At 45.0% G+C, this 26235-nt stretch overlaps 1 protein-coding gene and 1 long non-coding RNA gene across 12 annotated transcripts in view; one reads left to right on the top strand and one right to left on the bottom strand.

The window, feature by feature from the left end:
- LOC147367349 (tumor necrosis factor receptor superfamily member 10B-like) overlaps positions 1-25866 on the bottom strand; it is a 40463-nt gene extending 14597 nt beyond the window's left edge. For 5 of the 11 annotated variants that reach the window (XM_086416388.1, XM_086416386.1, XM_086416385.1 and 2 more), the window contains exon 1: positions 23462-25866. In XM_086416388.1, coding sequence (XP_086272514.1) covers positions 23462-23608 — 147 coding nt within the window. In that variant the 5' untranslated portion in view covers positions 23609-25866. Of the gene's footprint in view, positions 1-213; positions 512-16943; positions 17099-23461 lie in introns of those variants that run through there. The other 6 variants (XM_086416384.1, XM_086416391.1, XM_086416387.1 and 3 more) reach the window with 5 other exon arrangements.
- LOC147367350 (uncharacterized) lies at positions 13184-17172 on the top strand. Its single transcript, XR_015170038.1, has 2 exons — positions 13184-13323; positions 16821-17172. It is a non-coding gene; the product is annotated as an uncharacterized LOC147367350 (long non-coding RNA).
- Positions 25867-26235: the final 369 nt, after the last annotated feature.

A 26235-nucleotide genomic window follows, 5' to 3' on the forward strand; every position in this document is an offset into this window, starting at 1 on the left:
CCAACCCAGAGGTCAGGCTCTCCAAGGAGCCAGATCTTCCAGGCAGCAAGTAGACGCCAGGGATCCGCACTCCTCTCGGGCCCCCCACCAACACGCCGCGAATTGGACTTGCCCAGGCGGGTCCTGATGGGATTTGCCCAGCCAGGCGCGCCCGGGCCTTTTCCGGGCCACCAAGAGCGCCTTTTGGAGCCAGGACTCGCGGCGGGAACTCACCAACAGCAAGACACCCAAGACGGTGAAGATGAGAGCCCAGGGGCCCCGGAGTCGAGGCCTGGGGCCCTGGGTGCACCCTGCCCGGGAGCTCGAGGAGGCTGCTGCCCTCTGTCCCCGCTGCCTGGTGCGGTCGGGGAGCGTTCGCTGTCCAGGTTGCCGCGGGGTGACAGCCTTCAGAGCCATCAGAAATGAAAGTGTGTTTTGTGGGGCGCGCAATCACCCCTGCGAGGTGCCCTGAGCGGAGCTCAGCTGTTTAGCTTAGCCTACCTCTACTTGGGATTGCTCCACCCGCGGTAGCGAATGAGCCAGTGCTTGCTGATATAATCATTACCACTTCCAGCCAATCACGAGTGGCTCAGGAGAGGAGCCCGGGCTTTACCAAAAGGGGAATTTCCGCCAGCGAACCTCGTGTGACACGGTTTTTCATTCAGCGCCAGGCAGGTCTGTGCCTTTGGGAGGCGGGGACAGGGCACCTCCCACATGCTCTGTTGTCATCTGGCCGGAGAGACTCAGAATCTGCGTTCCAGGCAGGTCCTAATGCCCCACGGGTTGAGAAAATGAATGAATCACCTGTCTTCTAACTACTGCCTTCTGCCCACTCCCAGCTTCTGCTCCTCCCCGCCCCGCCCTTCATTGACCAGGGCCCCAAGGAGGCCAGAGAACATGGACAGCCAAGAAGGAGATCCAAGAGGTGCCCTGTACTGTACTATAGGGGAGTGATGGGTCAACTAAGAAATTTTGAATTGTTAGAAAAATGAGGAGGTTGCCAGACTCACTTGCACTTTCTGAGATTTAAGTACTTAGGAAATGAGACAGACCTGGTGAACCTTTTTGCCCTGGGCCTATATCATATAAATAGTGTTAATAATCACTTTACTATAGAATTACAAATAAGTATTTATTTAAAGGCAAAGAATTGTTTAGTTGCTAAGTCATGGCCAACTCTTTTGCAAGCCCATGGACTGTGGCCCACCAGGCTCCTCTGTCCATGGGATTTCCCATGCAAGGATACTGGAGTGGGTTGCCATTCCCTTCTCCAGGGGATCTTCCCGACCCAAAGATGGAACTCAAGTCTCCTGCGTTGGCAGGTGGATTCTTTACCACTGAGTCACCAGGGAAGCCCCCAAAGGCAAACGATACACACCATATTTTCCTGTTGTGAACTCTACTTTTCAAAGATCTGAAGTATCATTAGCACGGTTTCTAAGTTTACTTTTGTCACTTTTATTTTATAAACCTGAAGTTCTACCCAACAGAACGTTTTGGAGTCCGGTGAATAACTCCCCGCCCCAATATAAGTGGCATCCAGGAGAAAGAAGGTGGCCTAGCTATGACTATGTAGTTGAAACACTTTATTTGCAGATGAATACATCCACCAAGTCCTATTTTTTATGTTCACAACTCTGAATGTCTCTGATTTCACAAACTGGAGTCACCATTCACATTGAGGCAATGCAGCACTTCCTATCATCAGGCTCAGAGAAGGGTCCAAGTCACCCTGGACTGTCCCATCTCCCTAGTTTGCCAGGATCAACAAGTTACCAAATCAGGATTTCCATGGTGCTTCAGTGGTTAATGATCTGCCTTTCAATGCAGGGATCTCAGGTTTGATCCCTGAGAGGGGGAACTAAGATCCCACATGCCTCAAGCTACTGAGCTGGCACACCCCCAGCTACTGAGTCCTGCCTTCCACAACTAGAGAGTGCATGCACTATAAGGAAAGAAACCCACAGGATGGAAGGAAGATCCCCCCTGCTGAAACAAAGACCCAAGGCAGACAAATCAATAAATACTGGCTTTTAAATAAAATCTATTTTTAAAAAGGTACCATACCGCCTTTGATGGTACCTAAAAAGCTAGCATTCACTCCTCAGGGTTCCCAGTATCTTCTTCTACTCTTCCTCGCACCTCCCAGAGGGTCTCTGATATGTGTGGGCTCTCCCCACGGACTCCATACTTCTGCTGTTCCCGAGCTCAAGTCTGTCCCCCATACTTCACTGGTGCTGGGCCCTCTATCCTATGAGGGTGTGAGTGCTTATGACAGCAAGGCAAGTACAAATTGTTGTTGTTTTTTTTAAAGTTTCCATCAAAGTCTGTTACAGCGCCTTTCAGATTTAGTCATGCAACATAAAAAGAGAAAGGAACCCTTATTATGAAAACCTCTTCCACTGAAAGGAATAATCTCCTCTCAGATGAGCCTGGTTCCAAAAGGAGTTAAATCCCTCTCTGCCTTTGCTTTCTGGACAGGAAGCGCCACAGGCCTGCTTCCTGTCAGAATGTTGCAGACTGGAAACAAGGGTTTCTGTCTTGGGCTGCTGGGCAGCCCTGGGAGGTGTTCTCGAAGTTGCGCCCTCAGAAGCCTGCTGGGGGCCCAGGGTGGGGAAGAGCTTTCGTATGTGTTGTTTGTCACAGCAGTGCCCCGCAGCCAGACCCTGTATTGGATTTTGTTTTTCTTTTTTTAAATTGTGGACCAGAATACCAATATGTCCACTAAGAGCTCTGAATTCTGATCATCCAGAGTCAATAAATCCCTGTGTGACTTGAGGAAAGTTTGGGGTTTTGTTAGTTTGGAAAAAAATTTTTAATTAATTAATTCATTTCTGGCTGTGCCAGGTCTTCATTGCTGCGCACTGCCTGTTCTCAAGTTGCGGAGAGCAGGGGCTACTCTCTGGTCCTGGTGGGCGGGCTTCTCATTGCCCTGGCTTCTCTTGTTGTGGAGTACAGGCTCTAGAGCCCAGGCTTCAGAAGTTGTGGTGCAGGAGCTTGGTTGCCCCGAAGCATATGGAATCTTCTCGGAGCAGGGATCGAATCCCTGTCCCTGCTTTGCCAAGCAGACTCTTAACCCCTGGACCACCAGGGAAGTCGGAGAAAGGTGTTTTGTTTTGTTTTGTTTTCATTTTATTTTTGGCTGCCTTATGGCATGTGGGAACTTAGTTCCCTGACCAGGGAGCAAACTTGTGCCCCTGCAGTGGAAGCACAGAGTCCTAACCACTGGACCACCCGGGAATCCCCGTGTTTTGTTTTGTTTTTAATTTAACAATTTTAAAAAAGGTACATTTTGTCCCTTGACCCCTGAGGCCTGAGGCAGGTCTTTTGTTAACAGTCCAACTAGGGGAGGGGGGAGTCTACGCTGGTCCTGGGGAGGGGAGCTGCCAGAGAGAACCCAAGGCAGATTGGATGCAACGGATGACTTGGGCTGGTGGAGGTCCTGTGTACCCCCAGCCTCATCACCTACCATGACACTGAGAACCAAGAGGAAGCAAGAGACATTTTAACCAGCCCCGCAAAACCCTCCTCAGTCCCTGTGCTAAAGCCTGCAGTCATACACTCTCTTGAGTCTGTTAACTCTCAGTTTACATCCAGTCCTTTTTTCTTTTCTTTTTGCCTTTTCATCCTCTTCACCCATTTCTCCCACCCCACCCTGCTGCCTCCTACTTCTGGCAGCTATCAGTTTGTTCCCTGTATCTCTGAGCTTGTTTTTTTTTAAGATCTCACATATAACAGAGATTATATTGTAGTTGCTTTCTCTGTCCTGTTTATTTCACTTAGCATAATGCCCTCAAGGCCCATCCATGTTGTCACAGATGTGTCTTCTTCAATGTCTTCTTTTCAATATGCATGTCTTTTACCTCCATGGTTAAATCTATTCCTAGAAATTTTATTCTTTTTGATGCAATTGTAAATGACATTATTTCCTTAATTTCTCTTTCTGCTGGTTTATTATTAATATAAAGAAATACAATGGTTTTTTTTCATGCTGATTTTGTATCCTGTAGCTTTATTGAATTCATTTATTCTAAGAGTTTTTGATGGAGTCTTGAGGGTTTTCTATATATAAAATCATGTATCTGAGAACAGTGACAGTTTTACTTCTTGGTTTCCTATTTGGATGCCTCTTTTCCTTGCCTAATTCCTCTGGCTTGGACTTGTAGTACTATGTGGATAAAAGTTGTGAGTGGGGCATCCTTGTCTTTTTCCTGATCTTAGAGGAAAAGTTTTCAGATTTCCTGTGAATTATGCCACGCAGAGAACTTCCAGATAAGGAAGACACCTCTAGATCAGCAAAGGGTACTTCTTATTGCCCTTTAGTTACAATCAAAAAACATTAAACAAGATTCAAATACCACTAGGCTTCTCTCAGACCTCTCTTGTGAAGGAGTTATGCTTTCAAAAGCCCAGTCACATGTGGGATCCTCCCCTTTAGAGGAAGGACACAAGAAGACACCAGAATGAATCCGCTTTGGAGGGAGCAGTCATTGTAACCGCCATTACTCTTTCTCCTGGGGCAGCTGAGAATGGTATGGGTGACGTCATGTGTCACCCCATCACCTTTTGGGACATCTTTTCATGGGCAGATTTCTCCCTGTCCTTAGCTGCAGTCAAGAGCCAAACAGGACAGTGCTGGAGAGAGATTGCTCATAGGAACCTTTATGTATTATCTGATTGTTGCCATAATGGTATGTTTATTTTCTATAACAGTTAGTGTTAGTTGCAATCTTGCTAAACTCTTTGCAACCCTATGGACTATAGCCTGCCAGTCTCCTCTGTCTATGGGATTTCCCAATCAAGAATACTGGAGTGGGTTGCCTTTCCCTCCTCCAGGGGATCTTCCTGATGCAAGCATTGAACCCAGGTCTCCTGCATTGCAGGCAGATTCTTTACCATCTAAGCCACCAGGGAAGCCAGGAAATGCAGGTCCCTGCTTTCCGCTACAGACCAGGGCATACAGGATGGGGGTGAGCTTTGTCTGGACCACTTCCCTCCCACGGGGTCTTCCCTCCCTACGGTGATGACATTCCCCCTCTGAAGATCTCATGCTCCCTCTGAAGGTGTGAATACTCTGCCACGGTCTGCCCTCATTCACCTGCAGAATTCTGAAGAGCTCTGTACAGACCTGCCCCTGTCCCGGCCCCAACATAAAACACTCTGACTTCTCAACTCCAGTCCTGGGCCTGACTTTTCTCCATCATGGGGCAGAACAAGTACATGGAATCAGTTGTGAGCAACCCTGACATCATAGCTCCCCCAATCTCCAGACCGAAATGAACAAACTGTTGGTAAGAACCAAAAGAGTGCATGGGTATTTGTGTGTGTGTGTGTGTGTGTGTGTGTGTGTGTAGGAAAAAATACCCCTCTAGGTTAACCCAGATATTCTATTTCTTCTAGGAAGCCCCATGTTCTAGTAAGAACATCATCAAGAATCTAATATAATCTATTTTCAAATATATTCACAAGTTCTTGGCTCTCAGGATGCTGGTGATTGAGGTTTTTGGGAGAAAGGATGGTTGAAGGGCTCCAACATAACAACAGATACATGCCATCTTGGGAATGCACTTATCTTCTCACGGTTATCTTCCTAACTGTTAGAGAGCCCCACAGGAGATGTAGTGTCCATGTTGGGGTGGGGAGATTGGGGAAAAAGTGAAATGTCAGGAAAAAAGGTACAGAGCTGGACGATGGGAGTTTCCTATTGTGAGCTGTCACAGGACATCTGGTGCTGGTTTGGAGGAAAGCGGGGATAACTGAGCAGGAGCAGACTGTGGAGCAGAGGAGAGATGGCACTGGAGGGCTGCCATGGCTTCAGGGTGAGGCAGAGGGGCCAATGGGCAGGGGCAGAAGGGCAGCCCCTGGGAGTGGATACAGCTCTGTACTCAGCACCTTGGCTTTGGGAAGGGGACAGAAGCCTGACTGTGGAGCCTCCTAGCAACTCAAAGGGAGAAGAGCTAGGGCCTAAGGTCCAGGAGAGAGAAAAAAAAAAAAAACAGGTCTCTGTGAGGTTGCAGGGCTGAGTCACCAGGCCTACTGAGAAGGTTACAGAAAGGCCAGTGGGGACAGAAAGAGAAGGTGTCCCCAGAGTAGCAGGAGGCTCACAAGTGAGGGGCCACAGGAGGACCCCAGCAAGCAAGATACCTTCCCGACAGCTGTCACAGCCAGTCTGCACCTCCAGGAGCCTAGCAGGCCCAGGTGCAACCCGAGACACCACTGGGGCAGGCTGTGGGCAGTCAGGCCCGGCTGGGGCCCCTTTCCCAGGGGAAGGGCAGGGAGGAGATGGACGGAGGAGGGGCTGAATTCTAGTCTCCAAGAAACCTGGTGCCTGGAAATCTTGAGTCACAGCAGGAGACACACTCATGCAGGAACAAAGAGGGGAAGGAAGGAGTGAATGACCCAGCAAGAACATACACCCCTGTCCCTGTGCCACTCACAGCTTCTCCAGAGGAGACTGCAAGGAGGGGGAGGAAAGTACACACATGCTTCTTTTTATATAAAGTTATGTATTTAGGTCATGGATTCATGAATATACGAGTCTCTTCTAGCTAGTGGATAATGTAGCTATTTCTTGTATTGTTTGATAATATCAACAAACTCTTCAAAGGGATCTCCAACTGTTTCCCTGTCTAGAAGAAGAGATAAACCAGGGACTCCGCTTTCTTTAGGAAATGCACATGCAGAGGCTATCTGTCCTGTGTTCTTTTGTCCTATCGTCAAGCTCACCGATCCTTTCTTCTACCGGTCAATTGCACAGTTAAACACGTGTAGTGTGGATTTTTCACTTCAGCTGTTTGACTTTTCAGCCCTACAATTTTGTGTTGATTCCTTTTGATAGTTTCTATTTTTACAGACCATTCCCTGCAGTAATCCTCACTTCTTAAGTATCTGCTCCAGCTTTGATAACTGTATGCAGCTGAGTAGCCATCACCCAGTCAAGACACAGAACACTCCCAGCACCCCACACAGTCTCTTCTGCCCCAGTAGTCCTTTCCCACCCACCCCATCAGGACAGGCACTCCATCCCAGGATATATGGGACTCAAATGAGGAATATATATGAGGGCACTTAGGAAAACAGAAGAATAGTTATTCCACAAGTGCGGAGATGCTTTGCACCATTATCAGTAGTCTAAATAAGGAAATGAAAGCATGCGATAGTCTCCAGGGAAGGTGAAAAGATAAAATTAAGTACCAATTTTGACTTTTTGAAACCATCTCAAAACAGGAGGCTGTATCCACAATGACAAGAATTTCTACATGAAACTAGGATGCAACCTCATTCTTTTCTTAAAACTTAATTTAGGACTTCCCTGGGAGCACAAAGGATAAGAATCTGCCTGCCAATGCAGGGGACACAGGTTCCATCTCTGGTGCAGGAAGATCTCACATGCTGTGGAACGACTAAGCCCACGCACCACAACTACTGAGCCAGAGCTCTAGAGCCCTCGAACTGCAACTAATGAGCCCAAGGGCTGGAACTACTGAGGCCGCGTGCCTGGCGCCCACGCTCCGTAACAAGAGAAGCCGCTGCAATGAGAAACCTGGGCACTGCACTGAAGAGCAGCCCCTGCTCACTGCAACTAGAACAAGCCCACGTGCAGCAATGAAGACCTACCGCAGCCAAAAATATAAATAAATAAATGGATCATATGAAATTTTTTTTTCACAGTTAGGAAAAATAAAACAAAGAAAGACCCACAACATCAGATCAAAGCTACTGAATTCCAGGAACCAAAGCTGGACGCACCTGTGCCCAAGTGTGTGTGTGAGGCTGGGTTACAGTAAAAATACACTTGTATATTTACAAGTACAAAATATGTTTGGTGGGTTGACCCAGATTCTACTCTTCTAGAAAGTCACCTACTAACGTCATCAGAAAACATATATGGTTTTATTTTCAAATATATTCAATGTAATAATTTTGAAAAAATCAGAAATTTTTAGTTTTAGGAGGCTTATTACTAAATATTATAATAACCACACAGTGGCATACATGCAGCCTTTATTCAATCATTCAACAACCATAGGAGCACCTGCTCTGTGCTGCCTGCTTTAGGTTTCAGGAATATATTGACAGCTAGTGAAAACAAGACAGGTAATAAGTAACATAACATCGCTTAGAGCAGCCAGTCTACCACAGCTGGCTCCCTTCCCCTCCATGAACCTGATCTCCCTCCTTCACCACTTCCTCTTGGGGCAGAAGGTGGGACCAGAACGGCCTTTTCCTGTTTCTACTGCAGTCCTGGGCAAGCAGAAGGGCCAGGGCCTCACAAGATCCATCACACGTTCATCAGCACGGACTCTGTTGTTTTTCTAGCTTTAGTTTCATTACTTTCTGTTCTAATCTGTACTATTTCCTTCCTCTCTTTGCTTTACCTTTAGTATGTTCTTCATTTTCTAGTGTGTCACTGAATAGTATTAGGTTATTGATTTGAGATTTTTCTTCTTCCTTAATGCAGTCATTTATAGGCATAAATTTCTTTCTAAGTTTTCAGCTGCTTTAGCTATATCCCATAAGTTTTGGTATACGGTATCTTCAGTTTCATTTATCTCAAAATATTTAACAATTTCTTTTTTGATATCTTCTTTGACTAACTGGTTATTTGAAAGTGTCTTGTTTAAATTTTATCATAGCTGTGAAGTTCCCCAATCCCTTCCTGTTTGTGATTTCTAATTTCATTCCATTGTGGTGGGAGGGTATGTGTTCTATTATGGCTCTCCTTTTAAATATATTGATATTTGTTTTATGAGCTAGTATATGGTTTATTTGGAGAAGGCAATGGCACCAGTACTCTTGCCTGGAAAATCCCATGGATGGAGGAGCCTGGTAGGCTGCAGTCCATGGGGTCGCTAAGAGTCGGACAGGACTGAGCAACTTCACTTTCACTTTTCACTTTCATACTTTGGAGAAGGAAATGGCAACCCACTCCAGTGTTCTTGCCTGGAGAATCCAGGGACAGGGGAGCCTGGTGGGCTGCCGTCTATGGGGTCGCACAGAGTCGGACATAACTGAAGTGACTTAGCAGCAGCATATGGTTTATTCTGGAGAATGTTCCATGCACACTTGAGAAGAATGTATTTTGTTCTTGACTGGAGTATTCAATAGATGTCTGTTGGTCTAATTGTTTTATAATGTTCATGTCTACCATTTTCGCGTTGATCTTCTTTCGGTTCATTATGAATCCTTACAGATTAAGGAAGTTACATTTCTAAGTGTGATTTGTGTTCTGAGTACTTTTTTTCTAGTTTGTTTTTATCTTTGTTATGATTCCTTCCCTTTGGCTTTCTTAATTTTTATACATCCTTTAGGCAAGTTTTATAATTTGTTGTCATATTGAAGTTCTTCCCCTCTCCAAAGTGGTAAGAAATTTTTTCTCATATTTTTGCAGTACTCTTCTGGTTTCATATATTACAATTAATTGATTGATCCACCTATTTTTAATTATCCAATAAGAAGAGCATAAGGAAGAAACATCATTCTTTTTCAGAAGTCATCCTCGTTGCTGTATCATCATTATTGAAGAGTTAGTTTTTTATCATTAATAGGAAGTGTCATCATCATAACACATTATTAAGGAAAGGTTTTAAAGGTTGGGTTTTTTTAAGAGCATCTTTCATTATTAATAAATATGAATTAGATGAGAGAGACAGATCCTGCAAGGAAGACTGAGGTCACTGAAGGAGGAAAGCCCAGGAGGTGAAGGTCAAGCCTAGGGACATGGGGTCCCGGGTTGTGACAGCTCTTCCAAGTCTTCAGCTCAGTTCCAGATCACAGAACCCCCTTCCTTTGGGTCACTGTGACTCTCTACAGGTCGGACCATTTTTCCTCTTGTTTTCCCGCCAGGGCCCAATGGCATGGGCTTTGTTTGAAGGCTCTTCCCTCATCACTGTATTTGTTCTGTGCCTCTTTGTGTCTCTTAAGGACTACGAGCTCGTTGAGAACAGGAATTAGGACTTCCTTCTCTAAGTTCTAGAGGCCCAGGTGGTGCTGTTCAATAGAGTAATCACCAGGTCCTTATGGGAATGGAGCACTTCAAACAGCTTCTCTGAATCAAGATGTGTTGCAAGTGAAAAATACGTTCTGAATTTCAAAGACAATATTTAAGAAAAAAAAGTCCAGCAGTATTTTATATTGATTGTTGTTGTTTAGTCACTAAGTCATGTCCAACTGTTTGCGACCCCATGGACTGTAGCCTGCCAGGATCCTCTATCCATGGGATTCTCCAGGCAAGAATACTGGAGTGGGTAGCCACTGCCTTCTCCAGGGGATCAGGGGATCATTCCCTTCTCAGGGGATTTTCCCCACCCAGGGGTGAAACCTGGGTCTCCCGTGTGGCAGACAGACTCTTTACCATCTGAGCCACCAGGGAAACTCCTGAGCTTCCCTGTACCCCATTTTCTCCCCTCTTCCTATAGAGCCCCAACCGCCCCCAGGCTTTCCCATGCTGGTGGGGTCTTCTGAGGCTGCAGAGCCCCTCCTCATCCGACTGTGTGGCCCCACACTGCCCCTTGCCCTGTCCATCCCCACACCTCTTCAACACATTTCCCCTTAGGCCAAGCTAGCTTCTCCACTGGGCACAGCAGGCTGCAGGTTAGGGCCCATGATCCCATCAGTGGCCCATGAAAAATTTTTCAGTATATATGTAGAATCTAGAGAAATGGTACAGATGAACCTATTGCAGGGCAGGAGGAGAGACACAGATGTAGAGGACACACATCTGGACACGGGATGGGGGCGGAGGTGGGGGAGGGAGGGATGGGATGAACTGAGAGATTGGGATTGACATACACACACCGCCACGTGTAAAATAAATAACTAGTGGGAACCTGCTGTATAGCACAGGGAATTCAGCTTCATTCTCTGTGATGACCTGGAGGATTGAGGATGTCTAAGAGGGAGGGCTATGTGTATACATATAGCTGATTCATTTCATTGTACAGCAGAAAATAATACAATATTGTAAAGCAATTACACTCCAATTTTTAAAAAAATCTTGAAATCATACAAAACTATTTGCATAGAGTTCAATCTCAGTTATACTCATCTTTATACCTATTGAGTCCGAAATGTAATCTTTAATTATTTTTGTAAGCAAGAAGGGGCCTAGAAAGCCCAAAGGTGCTGACAGCAGACAGAGTCATAATGAGGCCACGAGTGTGCTCCTTCAAGGTTCCCATAAAACCCTGAGCCAACTTGACTGGCCTCACACCCAGCCCTGTTCCCCAGTAGCACCTGAATCTTTCCTATTTGGGGACTTGAAGGTCAATAGTAATTCGCTGTCCTCTGACACTCCAGTGTTGGCTGAGGTTGGTAGGAAGAGTCAACAGGTGGAGGACGAGAGGGCCTCGTATTTAAAGCTTGACTAAAGGATGAAGCTCAGCTTGTGCCCACACCCTTGTGACCCTTGACCTAGATGAGGCCTCCCCTCACAGGACTCCCCCTGCAGCCCATGGAGGCCAGGGTGGGCCTTGCAGAGGCCCTGCAAGGACAGCTATGAACACTCAGCAGGAGCCCGGGGGCTGCAGGGCACAAGCCTGGAGCCTTTTCCCACCCAATGAGGGGGACTGAGGGGATCCTGACCTGCAGACAGCAGAAGCCTGTCCCCTCTCCACTGTCTTGTCAGGAGACCTGGGACAGGAGCTTGCCCCTTCCTCCTCCTCATCCAGCCAGCTGGCCCTGTTGGGTCCCCTACATCATCCCTGTGTCTGTACCCAGGTGCCCTGAGAGGAAGCTCGTGGCCATGGCTTGTACCCCCTGGAGCAAAGTCAAGTGTGTGGACCAAGAATCAGGTACCCTGGCCCATGAGGAGACTCCCTCTCCCTCCTCAAGCAGTTCACACACACATACACACACTCACACACACTTTTACAAATAAGCATTATACTTAGTGCAAACAAACAAAAAATCAGATCACAGGATCAAACGTTAAGGAACTATCCTCAGGTTTTAAAAGACATTGATCTTTTGTGTATTAACTATAGGTTTTGTTTTGTGAAGCCCAAGAATACTGAACTCTTGCCTGGAAAATCCCACGGACGGAGGAGCCTGGTGGGCTGCAGTCCAGGGGGTCGCTAAGAGTCGGACACAACTGAGAGACTTCACTTTCACTTTTCATTTTCATGCACTGGAGAAGGAAATGGCAACCCACTCCAGTGTTCTTGCCTGGAGAATCCCAGGGACGGGGGAGCCTGGTGGGCTGCCGTCTCTGGGGTCGCAGAGAGTCGGACACGACTGAAGTGACTTAGCAGCAGCAGCAGCAGCAACAGCAGCCAGAATACTGAAGTAGGTAGCCTATCCATTCTCCAGGGGAACCTCCCAACCCAGGAATTGAATCAGACTCTCCTGCACTGCAGGGGAGTCTTTACCAGCTGAGCTACCCAGGAAGCCCTACATATGGCAACTTATATCTATAACAGTCTATTTTAAGTTGATAACAAGTGTGATCCCATTCTAAAGCTCATCATTTTTAGTCTCCTACCCCCAACATTGTACATTTTTGATGTCACTTTTCACATCTTTTCATCTTGAATATCCCTTTGTTAATTATTGTAATCATAGTTATTTTTACTGCTTTTGTCTTTAAGCTTCATATTAGCTTTATAGGTAATCAAACCAGTACTGTTACTAAATATTTACCTTCCAGTGAGATTTATTCTTTCATATCTGTTCTTGTTATTATTTGATGGCTTTTATTTTCAGCTTAAAAAAAATTTTTTTAACATCTGTTTTAAGGCCAGTTTAGTGATTAACTCCTTTAGCTTTTGTTTGTCTCACCATAACCATAATGTGCTCAGTCATGTCCGACTTTTTGGAGCCCACCAGGCTCCTCTGCCCATGGAATTTTCCAGGCAAGAATACTGGAGTGAGTTGCCATGTCCTCCTCCAGAGGATCTTCCCCACCCAGGGCTGGAACCTGCATCTCCTGAGTCTCCTGAATTGGCAGGTGAGTTCTTTAGCACTAGCGCCACCTGTCTGGAAAACTGTTTTGTTTATGAATAATCACTTTGCTATGAAGAGTATTACTAGTTAGACGTTTTTTTCCTTTTAGCATTTTGAATATATTGTGCCACTCCCTTCTGACTTGCATTTTTGTGCTGAAAAGTCTGTTGATAGCCTTATGGGGGTTCCCTTGTAGGCAACAAGTTGTTTTTCTCTTGCTGTTTTTAATATTCTCTCCATTATCTTTAACTTTTGACATTTTAATTATAATGTGTCTTAGTAAGGATCTCTTTAAGGCAGCAGCAGCAGCAGCAGCAGCAGCAGTAAGGATCTCTTTAAGGTCCTTATTTGGAACTTTCTGAGCTTCCTATATCTAGGTGTCTGATTCCTTCCCCACATTAGGTAAGTTTTCAGCCATTATTTAATCACATAAGTTTTCTGCCCCTTTCTAGTTCTCTTTTGGAGCCCTATAATGCAGTACTGCCCTATAATATCCTTTAATGTTGTCCCATAAGGTCCTGAAGCTATCTTCACTGTATTTCATTCTTTTTCCTCTCTGATGTTCTGATTGGGTGAGTTCCACTGCCTTGTCTTTTTTAAAACATTTTTTAAAATATATATTTGCCTATTTATTTGGTTGCATCAGGTCTTAGTTTTGTCACATGGGATCTTTTGTTGCAGTGCATGGACTCTCAAGTTGTGGTGTGTGAGGTCAGCAGTTGCAGCATGGGCTTAGTTGCACCGTGGCATATGGGACCTTAGTTCCCTGACTGGGGATTGAACCTACATCCTCTGCATTGCTTTCTGGTAGCTCAGCTGGTAAAGAATCCACTTGCAGTGCAGGGGACCACAGTTCAATTCCTGGGTCGGGAAGATCTGCTAGAGAAGGGATAGGCTACCCACTCCAGTAATCTTGGGCTTTTCTGATGGCTCAGCTGGTAAAGGATCCACCTGCAATGTGGGAGACCTGGGTTTGATCCTTGGGTTAAGAGGATCCCCTGGAGAAGGGAACGGCTACCCATTCCAGCATTCTGGCCTGGAGAATTTCATGGACTGTATAGTCCAGTTCAGTTCAGTCACTCAGTCCTGTCCAACTCTTTGGGAACCCATGAATTGCAGCACGCCAGGCCTCCCTATCCATCACCAACTCCCGGAGTTCACTCAAACTCACGTCCATCCTGTCAGTGATGCCATTCAGACATCTCATCCTCTGTCGTCCCCTTCTCCTCCTGCCCCCCATGCCTCCCAGCATCAGAGTCTTTTCCATTGAGTCAACTCTTCACATGAGGTGGCCAAAGTATTGGAGATTCAGCTTTAGCATCAGTCCTTCCAAAGAACACCCAGGACTGATCTCCTTTAGAATGGACTGGTTGGATCTCCTTGCAGCCCAAGGGACTTTCAAGAGTCTTCTCCAACACCACAGTTCAAAAGCATCAATTCTTCGGTGCTCAGCTTTCTTCACAGTCCAACTCTCACATCCATACATGACCACTGGAAAAACCATAGCCTTGACTAGACGGACCTTTGTTGGCAAAGTAATGTCTCTGCTTTTGAATATGCTATCTAGATTGGTCATAACTTTCCTTCCAAGGAGTAAGCATCTTTTAATTTCACGGCTGCAATCACCATCTGCAGTGATTTTGGAGCCCCCAAAATAAAGTCTGACACTGCTTCCCCATCTATTTCCCATGAAGTGATGGGACCAGATGCCATGATCTTATTTTTCTGAATGTTGAGCTTTAAGCCAACTTTTTCACTCTCCTCTTTCACTTTCATCAAGAGGCTTCTTAGCTCGTCTTCACTTTCTGCCATAAGGGTGGTGTCATCTGCATATCTGAGGTTATTGATATTTCTCCCGGCAATCTTGATTCCAGCTTGTGCTTCTTCCAGTCCAACGTTTCTCATGATGTACTCTGCATAGAAGTTAAATAAGCAGGGTGACAATACACAGCCTTGACATACTCCTTTTCCTGTTTGGAACCAGTCTGTTGTTCCATGTCCAGTTCTAACTGTTGCTTCCTGACCTGCATACAGGTTTCTCAAGAGGCAGGTCAGGTGGTCTGGTATTCCCATCTTTTTCACAATTTTCCACAGTTTATTGTGATCCACACAGTCCATGGGGTCGCAAATAGTCCGACACGACTGAGCGACTTTCACTTTCACTTTCCCCTGCATTGTAAGCTGGAGTCTTAACCACGGACCACCAGGGAAGTTTCCACTGCTTTGTCTTTGAGATGACTGATCCTTTCTTTACTTTACCTAGTCTGCTGCTGAACCCTTCTATTGTTTGTCAGTTCAGTTATTGTATGTTTCAGCTCTGTGGCTTCTATTTGACAGTTTCTTATATTTTCCATCTCTTTGTTGAAGTTCTCACTGTATTCATCCATTCTTCTCCCCAGTTCAGCAAGCTTCTTTATGACCATTACTTTGAACCCTTTATCAACTAAATTATTTATCTCCATTTCATTAAGGCTTCTTTCTAAGGCTTTATCTATTTAGTCACTTGGAACAGGTTTCTCTGTTTCTTCATTTTGCTTGATTCTCTGTGTTTGTTTCTAGACAGTAGATGAAACAACCACCTCTCTCCCAGTCTTGAAGGAGTGGCCTTGTGTAGGAAATGAATTTTTCATTCAGCCCTACCCCTGCTCTTAGTCATCTCTCAAACTCTTGGGATTGTTGAAGCAGCCTACTATATTTTTTAAGAGTTCCCAGTAGTTGAGCATGTGCCAAGACCTGTCCTATTGCAACGGAGCAGGACACTATGGTCCTTGCGCTCCCCCCACTACGTCCTCTGCCTGCCTCTTGTCTATGGAAAACTTCAGTCCAAGAATAAGTTTCATCAAAGAAGTGAGAAATGCAGAAACAAAGGAAAATAGTCAAAGGAGACCAAATTATAATAATGTAGTCATTAAACTTAGTCAAGGATCTTTAGTTCTTTCTCAAGGGCTATAGATAATATTCTGAGCCATATCCTGTGAGCTGTCTTTTTTTTTTTAATTAATTTAACTGGAGGCTAATTACAATATTGTAGTGGTTTTTGCCATACATTGACATGAATCAGCCATGGGTGTACATGTGTTCCTCATCCTGAACCCCCTCCCACCTCCTTACCCATCCCATCTCTCAGGGTCATCACCGTGCACCAGCCCTGAGCACCCTGTCTCATGCATCAAACCTAGACTGGCGATCTAGTTAACTATGATAATATACATATTTCAATGCTATTGTCTCAAATCATCCCACCCTCATCTTCTCCCACAGAGTCCAAAAGTCTGTTCTTTATATCTGTATCTCTTTTGCTGTCTCACATACAGGGTTATCATTACCATCTTTCTAAATTCCATATATATTTGTCTTAGTATACTGTATTGGTGTTTTTCTTTCTGACTTACTTCACTCTGTATAATAGGCTCCAGTTTCATCCACCTCATTAGAACTGATTCAAATGCACTCTTTTTAATAGCTGAGTAATATTCCATTGTGTATATGTACCACAGCTTTCTTATCCATTCATCTGCTGATGGACATCTAGGTTGCTTCCGTGACCTAGCTATTGTAAACAGTGCTGCGATGAACATTCGAGTACACATGTCTCTTTCAATTCTGGTTTCCTTGGTGTGTATGCCCAGCGGTGGGATTGCTGGGTCGTATGGCATTTTGATTTCCAGTTTTTAAAGGAATCTCCACCCTGTTCTCCATAGTGGCTGTACTACTTTGCATTCCCACCAACAGTGTAAGAGGGTTCCCTTTTCTCCACACCCTCTCCAGCATTTATTGTTTGTGGACTTTTTGATAGCAGCCATTCTGACCCGTGTGAGATGGTACCTCACTGTGGTTTTGATTTGCATTTCTCTGATAATGAGTGATGTTGAGCATCTTCATGCTGAGCTGTCTTATAGATACTGAAACCCCAAGTGGAGAAGTTAACTACATGATGACCAGACTGTACCCAGGATATGAGGTGCCACAATTCCAAGAACTGGCCTCAGAGAAATGGAAACAAATGGACCCTGGAACTGTACCTAAAACAATCAAGATGATGCTGGTCAGACCACCGATGACCAATTTGAAGATGACTATCAGAGCTGACTCTGCTGTTTCTATATGTGGTTCCCTCCTCACTTCTGTCTATAAAAGCTCTTGCCCACAGGTTGCCGGTGGGGGCGGGGAGTCGGCCTTCGGATAGATGTTCACCACTCTCGCCCCCCAGTTGTCCGCATCTGAAATAAAGCAAACTTTCCTTACCACCAACCTGGCCTGCTTATTGGCTTTTGGGCAGAGAGCAGCCAGACCCACACACACACTTTCAGTAACACTATCCCAAAGGGGAAGATCTCAGTGCCTATATTCAGGTCGACTAGAAGTCAGCCACATACACACACAAAGAAATTTACAGGCCAATATTCTTGATGAACACAAATGCAAAAGTCATCAACAAAATTTTAGAAAGCTGAATTCAACACTACATTAAAAGGACCATACAACATAATCAGTGGGATTTATTCTAAGGATGCAAACTATGGTTCAAAATTTACAAATCAAAAAAAAATCACAAATCAGTCAGTGTGATATACCACATTAATAAAATGAAGAACAAAAGTCATATGATCATCTCAATGGGTACAAAAAAAGCATTTGACAAATTCAATATTGATTTACGATACAACTCTCAACAAAGCAGACACAGAGGAAATACACCTCAACATATACAACCCTATGTGACAAGGCCACAGCAAACACCACATTCTATACTGAAAAGCTGAAATTATCTCCTCTAAGATCAGGAACAAGATACAGACACTCACTTTTGTCATCTTTATTTAACATAGTATTGGAAGTCCCAGCCAGAGCGATTAGGTAAGAAAAAGAAATAAAAAGCATCCAACTTGGAAAGGAGGAAGTAAAAGTGTCACATTTTGCAGGTGACATGATATTATGTATCAGATCAAATCAGTCGCTCAGTCGTGTCCGACTCTCTGCGACCCCATGAATCGCAGCACGCCAGGCCTCCCTGTCCATCACCAACTCTCAGAGTTCACTCACACTCACATCCATCGAGTCAGTGATGCCATCCAGCCATCTCATCCTCTGTCGTCCCCTTCTCCTCTTGCCCCCAATCCCTCCCAGCATCAGAGTCTTTTCCAATGAGTCAACTCTTTGCGTGAGGTGGCCAAAGTACTGGAGTTTCAGCTTTAGCATCATTCCTTCCAAAGAAATCCCAGGGCTGATCTCCTTCAGAATGGACTGCTTTAGATTTCCTTGCAGTCCAAGGGACTCTCAAGAGTCTTCTCCAACACCACCGTCAAAATGCTAAACACTCCATTTTAAAAAAACCTCTTAAGACTAATAAATGAAGCCAGTATAGTTACAGGATATAAAAATCAATATGAAAACATATGGTGCATTTCTTTACATGAATAACAAACCAGCAGGAAGAGAAATAAGAAAACAATTTAATTTACAATGGCATGAAAAAATTAAAATTCCTATGAATAAGTTGAATAAATTTAGCCAAGGAGGTCAAAGACCTGTACATTGAAAACTGCACAAATAAATGGGAAAGCAGTCCATGCTTATGGATTTGAATAATCAATATTTTTAAATGTCCATATACCCATAGAAATCTATAGATTTGATGCAAGTTTTATCCATATTTCAATGGCACTTTTCACAGAAATAGGACAAATAATTAAACTTTTTACAGAACCACAAAAGACTCCGAAGAGCCAAAGTAATTTTTTAAAAAAGATAAGGAAGGCTGGTGGCATCTTGCTTCCTGATTTCAAACTATGCAAGTGAAAGTGTTAGTCGCTCAGTTGTGTCTGACTTCGCGACCCCATGGACTGTAGCCAGCCAGGCTCCTCTGTCCATGGAATTTTCCAGGCAAGAATAATGGAGTGGGTACCCATTCCCTTCTCCAAGGGATGTTCCCAACCCAGGGATCAAATCTGGGTCTCCCCCACTGCAGGCAGATTCTTTACCATCTGAGTCACCAGGGAAGCCCTGTGTTGGAAAGGGAGAGTGTTAACCACTGGACCACCAGGGGAGTCCCTTCATGAAGGATTTTTGCATGTATATTTATAATAGATGTCCATTGGTATTTTCTTTTTTTTTTTTGGTAATGTCATTGTAAGTTTTTGATACCAGGGTTGTGCTGGCTTTATAAAACAGTGAAGAACTGTTGCCTGTTCATATTTTCTGAAAGAATCTGTATATGACTGATATTATTTTTTCTATGAATATTTATAGAATTCCTCAATGAAACTACATGGGCCTGCAGTTTTCATTGCTGTAAGATTTTAAGTGATGAATTCTCATTCATAAAAAGATATAGGATTAATCAGATTTTATTTTCATCTTGTATCTCTTTTGCTAAGTAATATTTTCAAGGAATTTGTCCATTTTATTCAAGTTGTCAAATTTATCAGCATGAAATTATTCCTAAGTTCCCCTTATTGTCCTTTCTATGGCTGCAGAGTTTGTTATAATATCTTATCATTAATTGTTGATATTGGTACTTTTTGTTTTTTGGCCTTTTTTCTTTTAAAATTTGGTTTGTTAATTTTGTTAACCATTTCAGAGAATCAACACTTGGTGTGTCAATTCCTTTCATTATTTGTATTCTATTTCATTGATTTCTACTCATATTATTATTTTTTCCCTATTCTTTTGAGTTCAATTTGCACTTATTTTATGGTGATTTAAAAATGTGAATCTTCAGGTCGCTTTTTTTTCTTTAATTAAAAAAAATTTTACTCCCCATTTCTCCCAACCCCCTATTCTTTTAATAGAACATCTTTAATTGGAAGAGCTTCCCAGGTGGCACCAGTGGTAAAGAACCCACCTGCCAATGCAAGAGACTTAAAGAGATGTGGGTTCAGTCCCTGGATCGGGAAGATTCCCTGGGGGAGGGCACGACAACCCACTCCATTCTTGCCTGGAGAACCCCTTGGATAGAGGAGCATGGCGAGCTACAGTCCATAGGGTTACAAAGGGTAGGACACGACTGAAGTGACTTAGCATGCATTCACACGTTAATTCGGAGAAAGCGATGGCACCCCACTCGAGTACTCTTCTTGCCTGGAGAATCCCATGGACAGAGGAGCCTGGTAGGCTGCAGTCCATGGGGTCACTGAGAGTTGGACACGACTGAGCGACTTCACTTTCACTTTTCACTTTCATGCATTGGAGAAGGAAATGGCAACCCACTCCAGTGTTCTTGCCTGGAGAATCCCAGGGATGGGGGAGCCTGGTGGGCTGCCTTCTATGGAGTCGCACAGAGTCGGACATGACTGAAGCGACTTAGCAGCAGCAGCAGCAGTAGCACACTTTAATTGAAAACTGCAGTTTAAGCACTGTGTTAGCAGCTTTTCACAAGTTTCCGTTTAGTATATATTCATTACTATTTGTTTTGAAATTCAAAAAAAAAATTCTTTTGATTTCATCTAAGAACCATAATGATTTGAAGGATGTTGCTTAATATTCAAATTTTGGAGTCTTTTTCTAGAGATCATTCTTGACTAGCAATGTAATTTCATTAAAGTCAGAGAACAGAGTTTATATGATTTCATTGCTTTTAAACTTATTTACACTTTTTAAATTGTCTAGAATGTGGTCTATCTTAGTGGAAGTATCACATTCATCAAAAAAGAATGAGTCTTCATTAGATGTTGCAAGCGTGCTCTCTGAATGTCAATTAAATCAAGATGGTTGATTTTTCTTTTTTTCTAATTTGGTCTCTCTGTGCAGCTTCGAGAATGTTAGTTCCTCACCCAGTGAACCTGTTGTGCCCTCCATAAGACAGCAGGGTCCTAACCACTGAACGGTCAGAGGAATTCCCATTATGGTTGACAGTGTTAACTTTTGCTGTTGTTTAGTGGCTAAGTTGTGAGAGACTCTGTGACCCCATGGACTGTAGCCTGCCAGGCTCCTCTATGGGATATTCCAGCAAGCATGCTGGAGTGGGTTGCCATTTCCTCCTCCAGGGATCTTCCCCAGCCTAGGGATCTAACCTGTGTCTCCTGCATTGGCAGACAGATTCTTTACCACTGAATCACTGGGGAAGCTCAATAATGTTACTACTCTTTTTCATTTTCATTAAAGGGTGATATGATAGTCCTTTGATTTCATCAATTTGTGCTTTATGTATTTTTAAAGCTCTTTTATTAGGCACAATATATTTATGGTTAAGATGTCTTCCTGATGAATTGACACTTTTAACACTACAAATGTAGGTTTAAAAAATCTTTGGTAACATCAGATGAAAACTTGAAATAGTCTTCTATGGACCTGGGCAATCCCTCAGCACTGACATCCAGTTATCTCTGTTCTGCCCCCAGCTTGCTGGTCACATTTCCCACCACCCAGATCAATACCCCCATTCCTCTCAGAGCAGGACAAAACAGTAACATTAGTGCAGGCATCTTAGAACCCACACCACCCACGCATTCAGGGGGAGTCCTGTCTGCAGCCTGCTGAGTAGCCCTGTGCAGGGGCTGTGGGGCACCGGGGACAAGGCCAGGTCCTTCCTTTCCTCAGGGCAGTTCTGGCCACAGAAACCTGAGGCAGCGACAGAGATTCCCATAAAGTTACCAAGGTGAAAAGAGCCTGGAAGGGCTGCAAGGCAGATGGGACAAGACTCCCAGTGGCAGGGAACAGGTGTGGACATGGAGGGAAAAGTCCCACAGTGCCAGGATCACAAGAACGAAGTCAAAGTAACTGGAGTAGGGGGTTGGGGCTGGGATGGACGAGGAGGAGGCTTCCTGGTGTGTAATCTCCATTGCACGCTGTTTGAGAGACAAACACTGGGGTGCACCAGGGTGCGGTGGAGATGTGAGACTTTGCCACTCACAGACTTGTGGCGTGTGTGTGTGGAGGGTGGCTTGGGGGTGTGAGAGAGAGAGAGAGACAGAGGAGGGAGACAGGAGGGCTGCGGTGGAGCAGCAGCATGGGACAAAAGAGAGGGAAACGAGGGAACTTCCCTTGTGGTTCAGTGGTTAGGATGCCGCACTTTCACTGCAGGGGTCAAGGTTGGATCCTAGGTTGGGAACCTTGATTCCTGCAGCCTTTGAGCCTTGGCCAATTAAAAGAAAGAAAGCAACTGAGAACGGACGATGGGTTGTGGAAGTGTCTTCAGTTCGGCTCAGCAATTTGTCCACTCTGCTACCAAGCTGGTGAAGTTCAGAGATGAGTCCCGAGTGGGGATTTCCTTTCGTGCTTCTTAGCACTTACACCCCGAAAGTGATGCAATACTGTTAGCTGGGTTTGCAGAGTCTAGTTGGACCTTGCTGTGTGCCCAGGTTACTTCCTGGAGCTGATGTAACTGTTTTAGGGTCTAGTTTGATTTTCACTCTCCCTTGATAGGTCACCCAAAACAACACTACTCTTTCCTCCCTGGGGACAAATGGGCCCTAAAAGCTGCACCGTTTCTTTTCTTTTCTTTTTTTTTGAACAAAAGATTCTTTAAATTCTATACTGCTTTACAATTGTCAAGCGATTCACACACAGGATTTCATATAATCTCACAATAACTGTTCTTTTCCCCTCATCCCTATCTTGCCCCTCCCTGCTTCCCTCTCCTCACTGGTAACCACCAGGTTGTTCTCTGTATCCCTGAGTCTGCTTCTTTTTTGTGTGTTACTCACTAGTTTGTTGTAATTTTTATATTGCACGTGTAAGTGTAAGTAACATCATACAGGGTTTCTCTTTTACTCTAAACCCCATCAGCTGTGACAAAGCCATAGTGTCAGACTTGTTCTCAAGGTCTTCCTGAGCTCTGAGACCTGTTTCTTCTAAGATTTGTGTGGCTGTGGGTAGTTGTTTTTACAAGTAAAAACACAGCTAGGCTAACCGGAGACCCTTCCGCCTGGAGTTCAGGGCAGCCATTAAATAGTTTTTTCAGGATGCATGCCACACCTGTTTCAGACTCAAAACAGAAATCAAAATAACATCTTCAGACCCTTTCCTCCTAAACTAGACAGAGCCCCTGAGGCTAGCCGCCTGATTACTGGGGATTTACCCTGTAAGCCCTGTGGGTTGCTGCGGAAGAAAGTGGAAGGAATTTGCAAAATGACCGACAGCAGCCCAGAAGGGGTGCTGAATGCAAGGGAGGGTGGGAAAGCTACTTTTCTGTAAAAATCGAGGGGAAGAATAGATGCGATGAGCATATTCTAGAATCTCAACATAAAAGGAGAGGAGAGAAGGAAAGGAAGAAGGGAGAGGGGAGGGAGGAGGGGGGAAGGAAGGGGAGCTGAGAGGCTTGCAAAGGAGTTTTCTATTATTTTTCCTTTGGAATTTACTTCTGGGACAGCCAGACAACCTAGAACCGGGACGGAGAACACGGGTTCTTCTCCCTCTGGGCCCGGGTCGGTCCTGCCAGGCCCTGAACCTGTTCCTCCTCCTCATTCAGCCCACGGTAGATCTCGCTCGGACAGGCCCCGGCCGCAGCTGACCCGGGCATGCACACCGCCGGGCCTTTTCCCGCCGCCATTTACCGGCCACCCGGCGCGCCTTGCGGAGTGGTACCCGCGGTGGTACTCACCCGCAACACGACACCCATGACGAAGACGAGGCACCCGAACCGAAGTTTGGGGCCACCGGCAATCGAGGAGGCCGGTGCCCTCCGTCCGTGCTGCCCCTTGCGGTCGGGCAGTGTTTGCTGTCGAGGTCCCCGCAGGTTGATGGTCATGAGGAATCTTCACGGTCGTCCGTGGAACTTGGAAAGCCGGCCTCTGATGGCCAGACGTCGGAGCTCTTCTGTATACCGCCGCGGAGCTCTTCTGTATACCGCCGCGGAGCTCTCCTGTATACCGCCGCGGAGCTCTTCTGTATACCGCCGCCCGGGCGCACTGTACTTAAGCTTTCGGAGAAAGCAGGCGGAGGTGGCCCCGCCTTGTCTTACTCAGGAAATTGCTCAATCAGTGCCGGAAAAATAAGTATCTCCGTCTCCCTCTCGACGGCGAGTTGAACGCAGCCCGCGTGCGTGCTCAGTCGCCCAGTCGTGTTCAACTCTTTGCTGACCCCATGGACTGCGGCCCACCAGCCTTCTCTGTCCATGGGCTTTCCTAGACAAGAATACTGGAGTAGCCTGCCATTTCCTCCTCCAGGAATCTTCCCGACCAGGGATGGAACTCTCCTCTCCTGCATCTCTTGCATTGGCAGACTGATTGTTTACCAGGGAGCCACCTGGGAAGGCCGAAGCACGCAGAGTTGGCATTAAAGGTTCTTCTTGAACCAGATTCCTTCTCAGGGGCAACGACCCTCCTGAGCTACCTCTAGTCCTCTGACTACCGCCTTCTACTGGCTCTCAGCTTCTGCTCCTCCCAGGCTCATTGACAGTGTGGGTGCAGGGGAGGGGTATCACTGCCTCCAGAGTCACGTGGCAGCTCTGTGCCAGGGGAAAGTTGTTGAATCAGAGGTTTGCTCTTAGCATCTTAGTAGCCAGGTGCCTGACTGGAGCAGATACTCAGTGAATAGGTGGGTCGACAGGATGAAGGTCACAGAGACTGCCATCGGTGGGTCTGAATTCAGGTCACAAATAGGCTTCGGATCTCCTCCATCACTACCTGTGCGTTGCAGTAATGCCAGGGTCAACGTCTGACTTTCACACGCAGGACTTCATACTAACTCCTCTCGACCCTACTGCTGCTCTTGCAGTCAGGCAAGCTAGAGGAATCCACTCCATTCAGCCTTTCTTGGAGATTTTTCTTCCCTGTAGAGTCTTTAAAGCCTTTGGGAAACAGAACTGCTGGCGGCTAATTGGCATAGGAAACCAAACCGGCCGGGAGGAGGAGGTCCCCACGTGGGTCGGGCTCGTCCAGCTGTCCCGAAACATCCGCGCTCTGCTGGACTTAGGTTGTGGGGAGTCCAGTATTGGGTGAGCGGCACAAGACTAGGTCCTACAAGGCTAGGGCGACTGTGGGCTGGGGACTGGGCAGGGGAGACAGGAACCGGGAGCCTCCAGCTCCACCCTTTTGTATCAGTTTTGTGAGGCCGGTGTGGTAGGAATTAAAATTCCTTTTTCCTCCATATGTTTATCCAGCGGTTCCAATATCATTTATTGAAAACAGTTTCTTTTCCCATTGAATAATATTACTGCCTTTGTTGAAATTCAATTGACCGTCTATATGTTCCATTTCTGGACACTATATTGTGTTCCATGGATCTATTCATTTTCTCTCCTGTGCCAATACCACGTTGCCTTGATTGTGTGTGTGTGTGCTCAGTCGTGTTCCACTCTTAGCGACCCCATGGACTGGAGTCCGCCAGACTCCTCTGGCTGTGGAATTTCCCAGGCAAGAATACGGGACTGGGTTGCCATTTCCTCCTCTAGCAGATTTTCTGACACAGGGATGGAACTGCGTCTCCTGCTGCTCCTGCACTGGCAGGCAGATTCTTCACCAGTAAGCCGCCTGGGAAGCCTGTTGCCTTGATTACCATAGCTTTATAGTGAGTGTTGAAATCAGGTAGTTTAAGTCCTCCAATTGTTCTCTTTTTCCTCTGAAATTGTTTGTGTTTCGATATAAGTTTTATATAAAATATTTAATTAAAAAAGTCCTGGGATTTTCATCGATATTGCATTGAAAGTGATTGACAAGAATTGACATTTTAACAATATTGAGTCTTACAATCAATGAGGTGGTTTTATATTAGACCTTTCTTACTTAATCTTAACAACATTTGGTAAGCTTTCTATGTACAGATTGTATACATCTTTTGTAAATGCATTCCCAAATGTTTCTGATGCTACTTTCAGTGGAATGGTTGAGATTATTGGTTTTTCTTTTCAGTCCATGGGTCCCAAAGAGGGGGACGTGACTGACTGAGCATATTGTAGACAGCTTATAATTTCAGCTTGCTTTTTTCCAGTTGGAGAATTTCAGCCTTATAATTGACGTGTTTATTGTAGTTACATTCATTGTTGTAGCTTTATTCAGAATATATGATTTGCCACAATTTCTTCATTTTGCCTTTGTTTTTTAACAATATTTTCACTGGGTATGAATGAGTAATGAGTCAACAGGTTTCTTTCACCACTTTAATTCTTAGCTCCATTGTTTAAGTCAGGTCATTCATTGGTCTTTTGAATGCAAAAAAAATTTTTTTTATGCACAAAATTTTCTCTTTGTTACTATGATGTGCCCAGGTGGTGTTTTCTTTATATTTATCTTTCTTTGGGACTTTCTAAGCTTTTCGAATTTGTAAATTGGTGTTTTGTACTACATTTGAGAAAATTACAGCCATTTTTTTTTCTCATTTGTTAGTTATTTCTTTTCAGTCTTCAATTCCAAACATATTCCATGGTGTTGTCCCGAA

Source organism: Bos grunniens, chromosome 8 (assembly GCF_055505025.1).
Source record: "Bos grunniens cultivar Pamir isolate PY7600 chromosome 8, Bosgru_T2T1.0, whole genome shotgun sequence".
Lineage (NCBI taxonomy): Eukaryota > Metazoa > Chordata > Mammalia > Artiodactyla > Bovidae > Bos > Bos grunniens.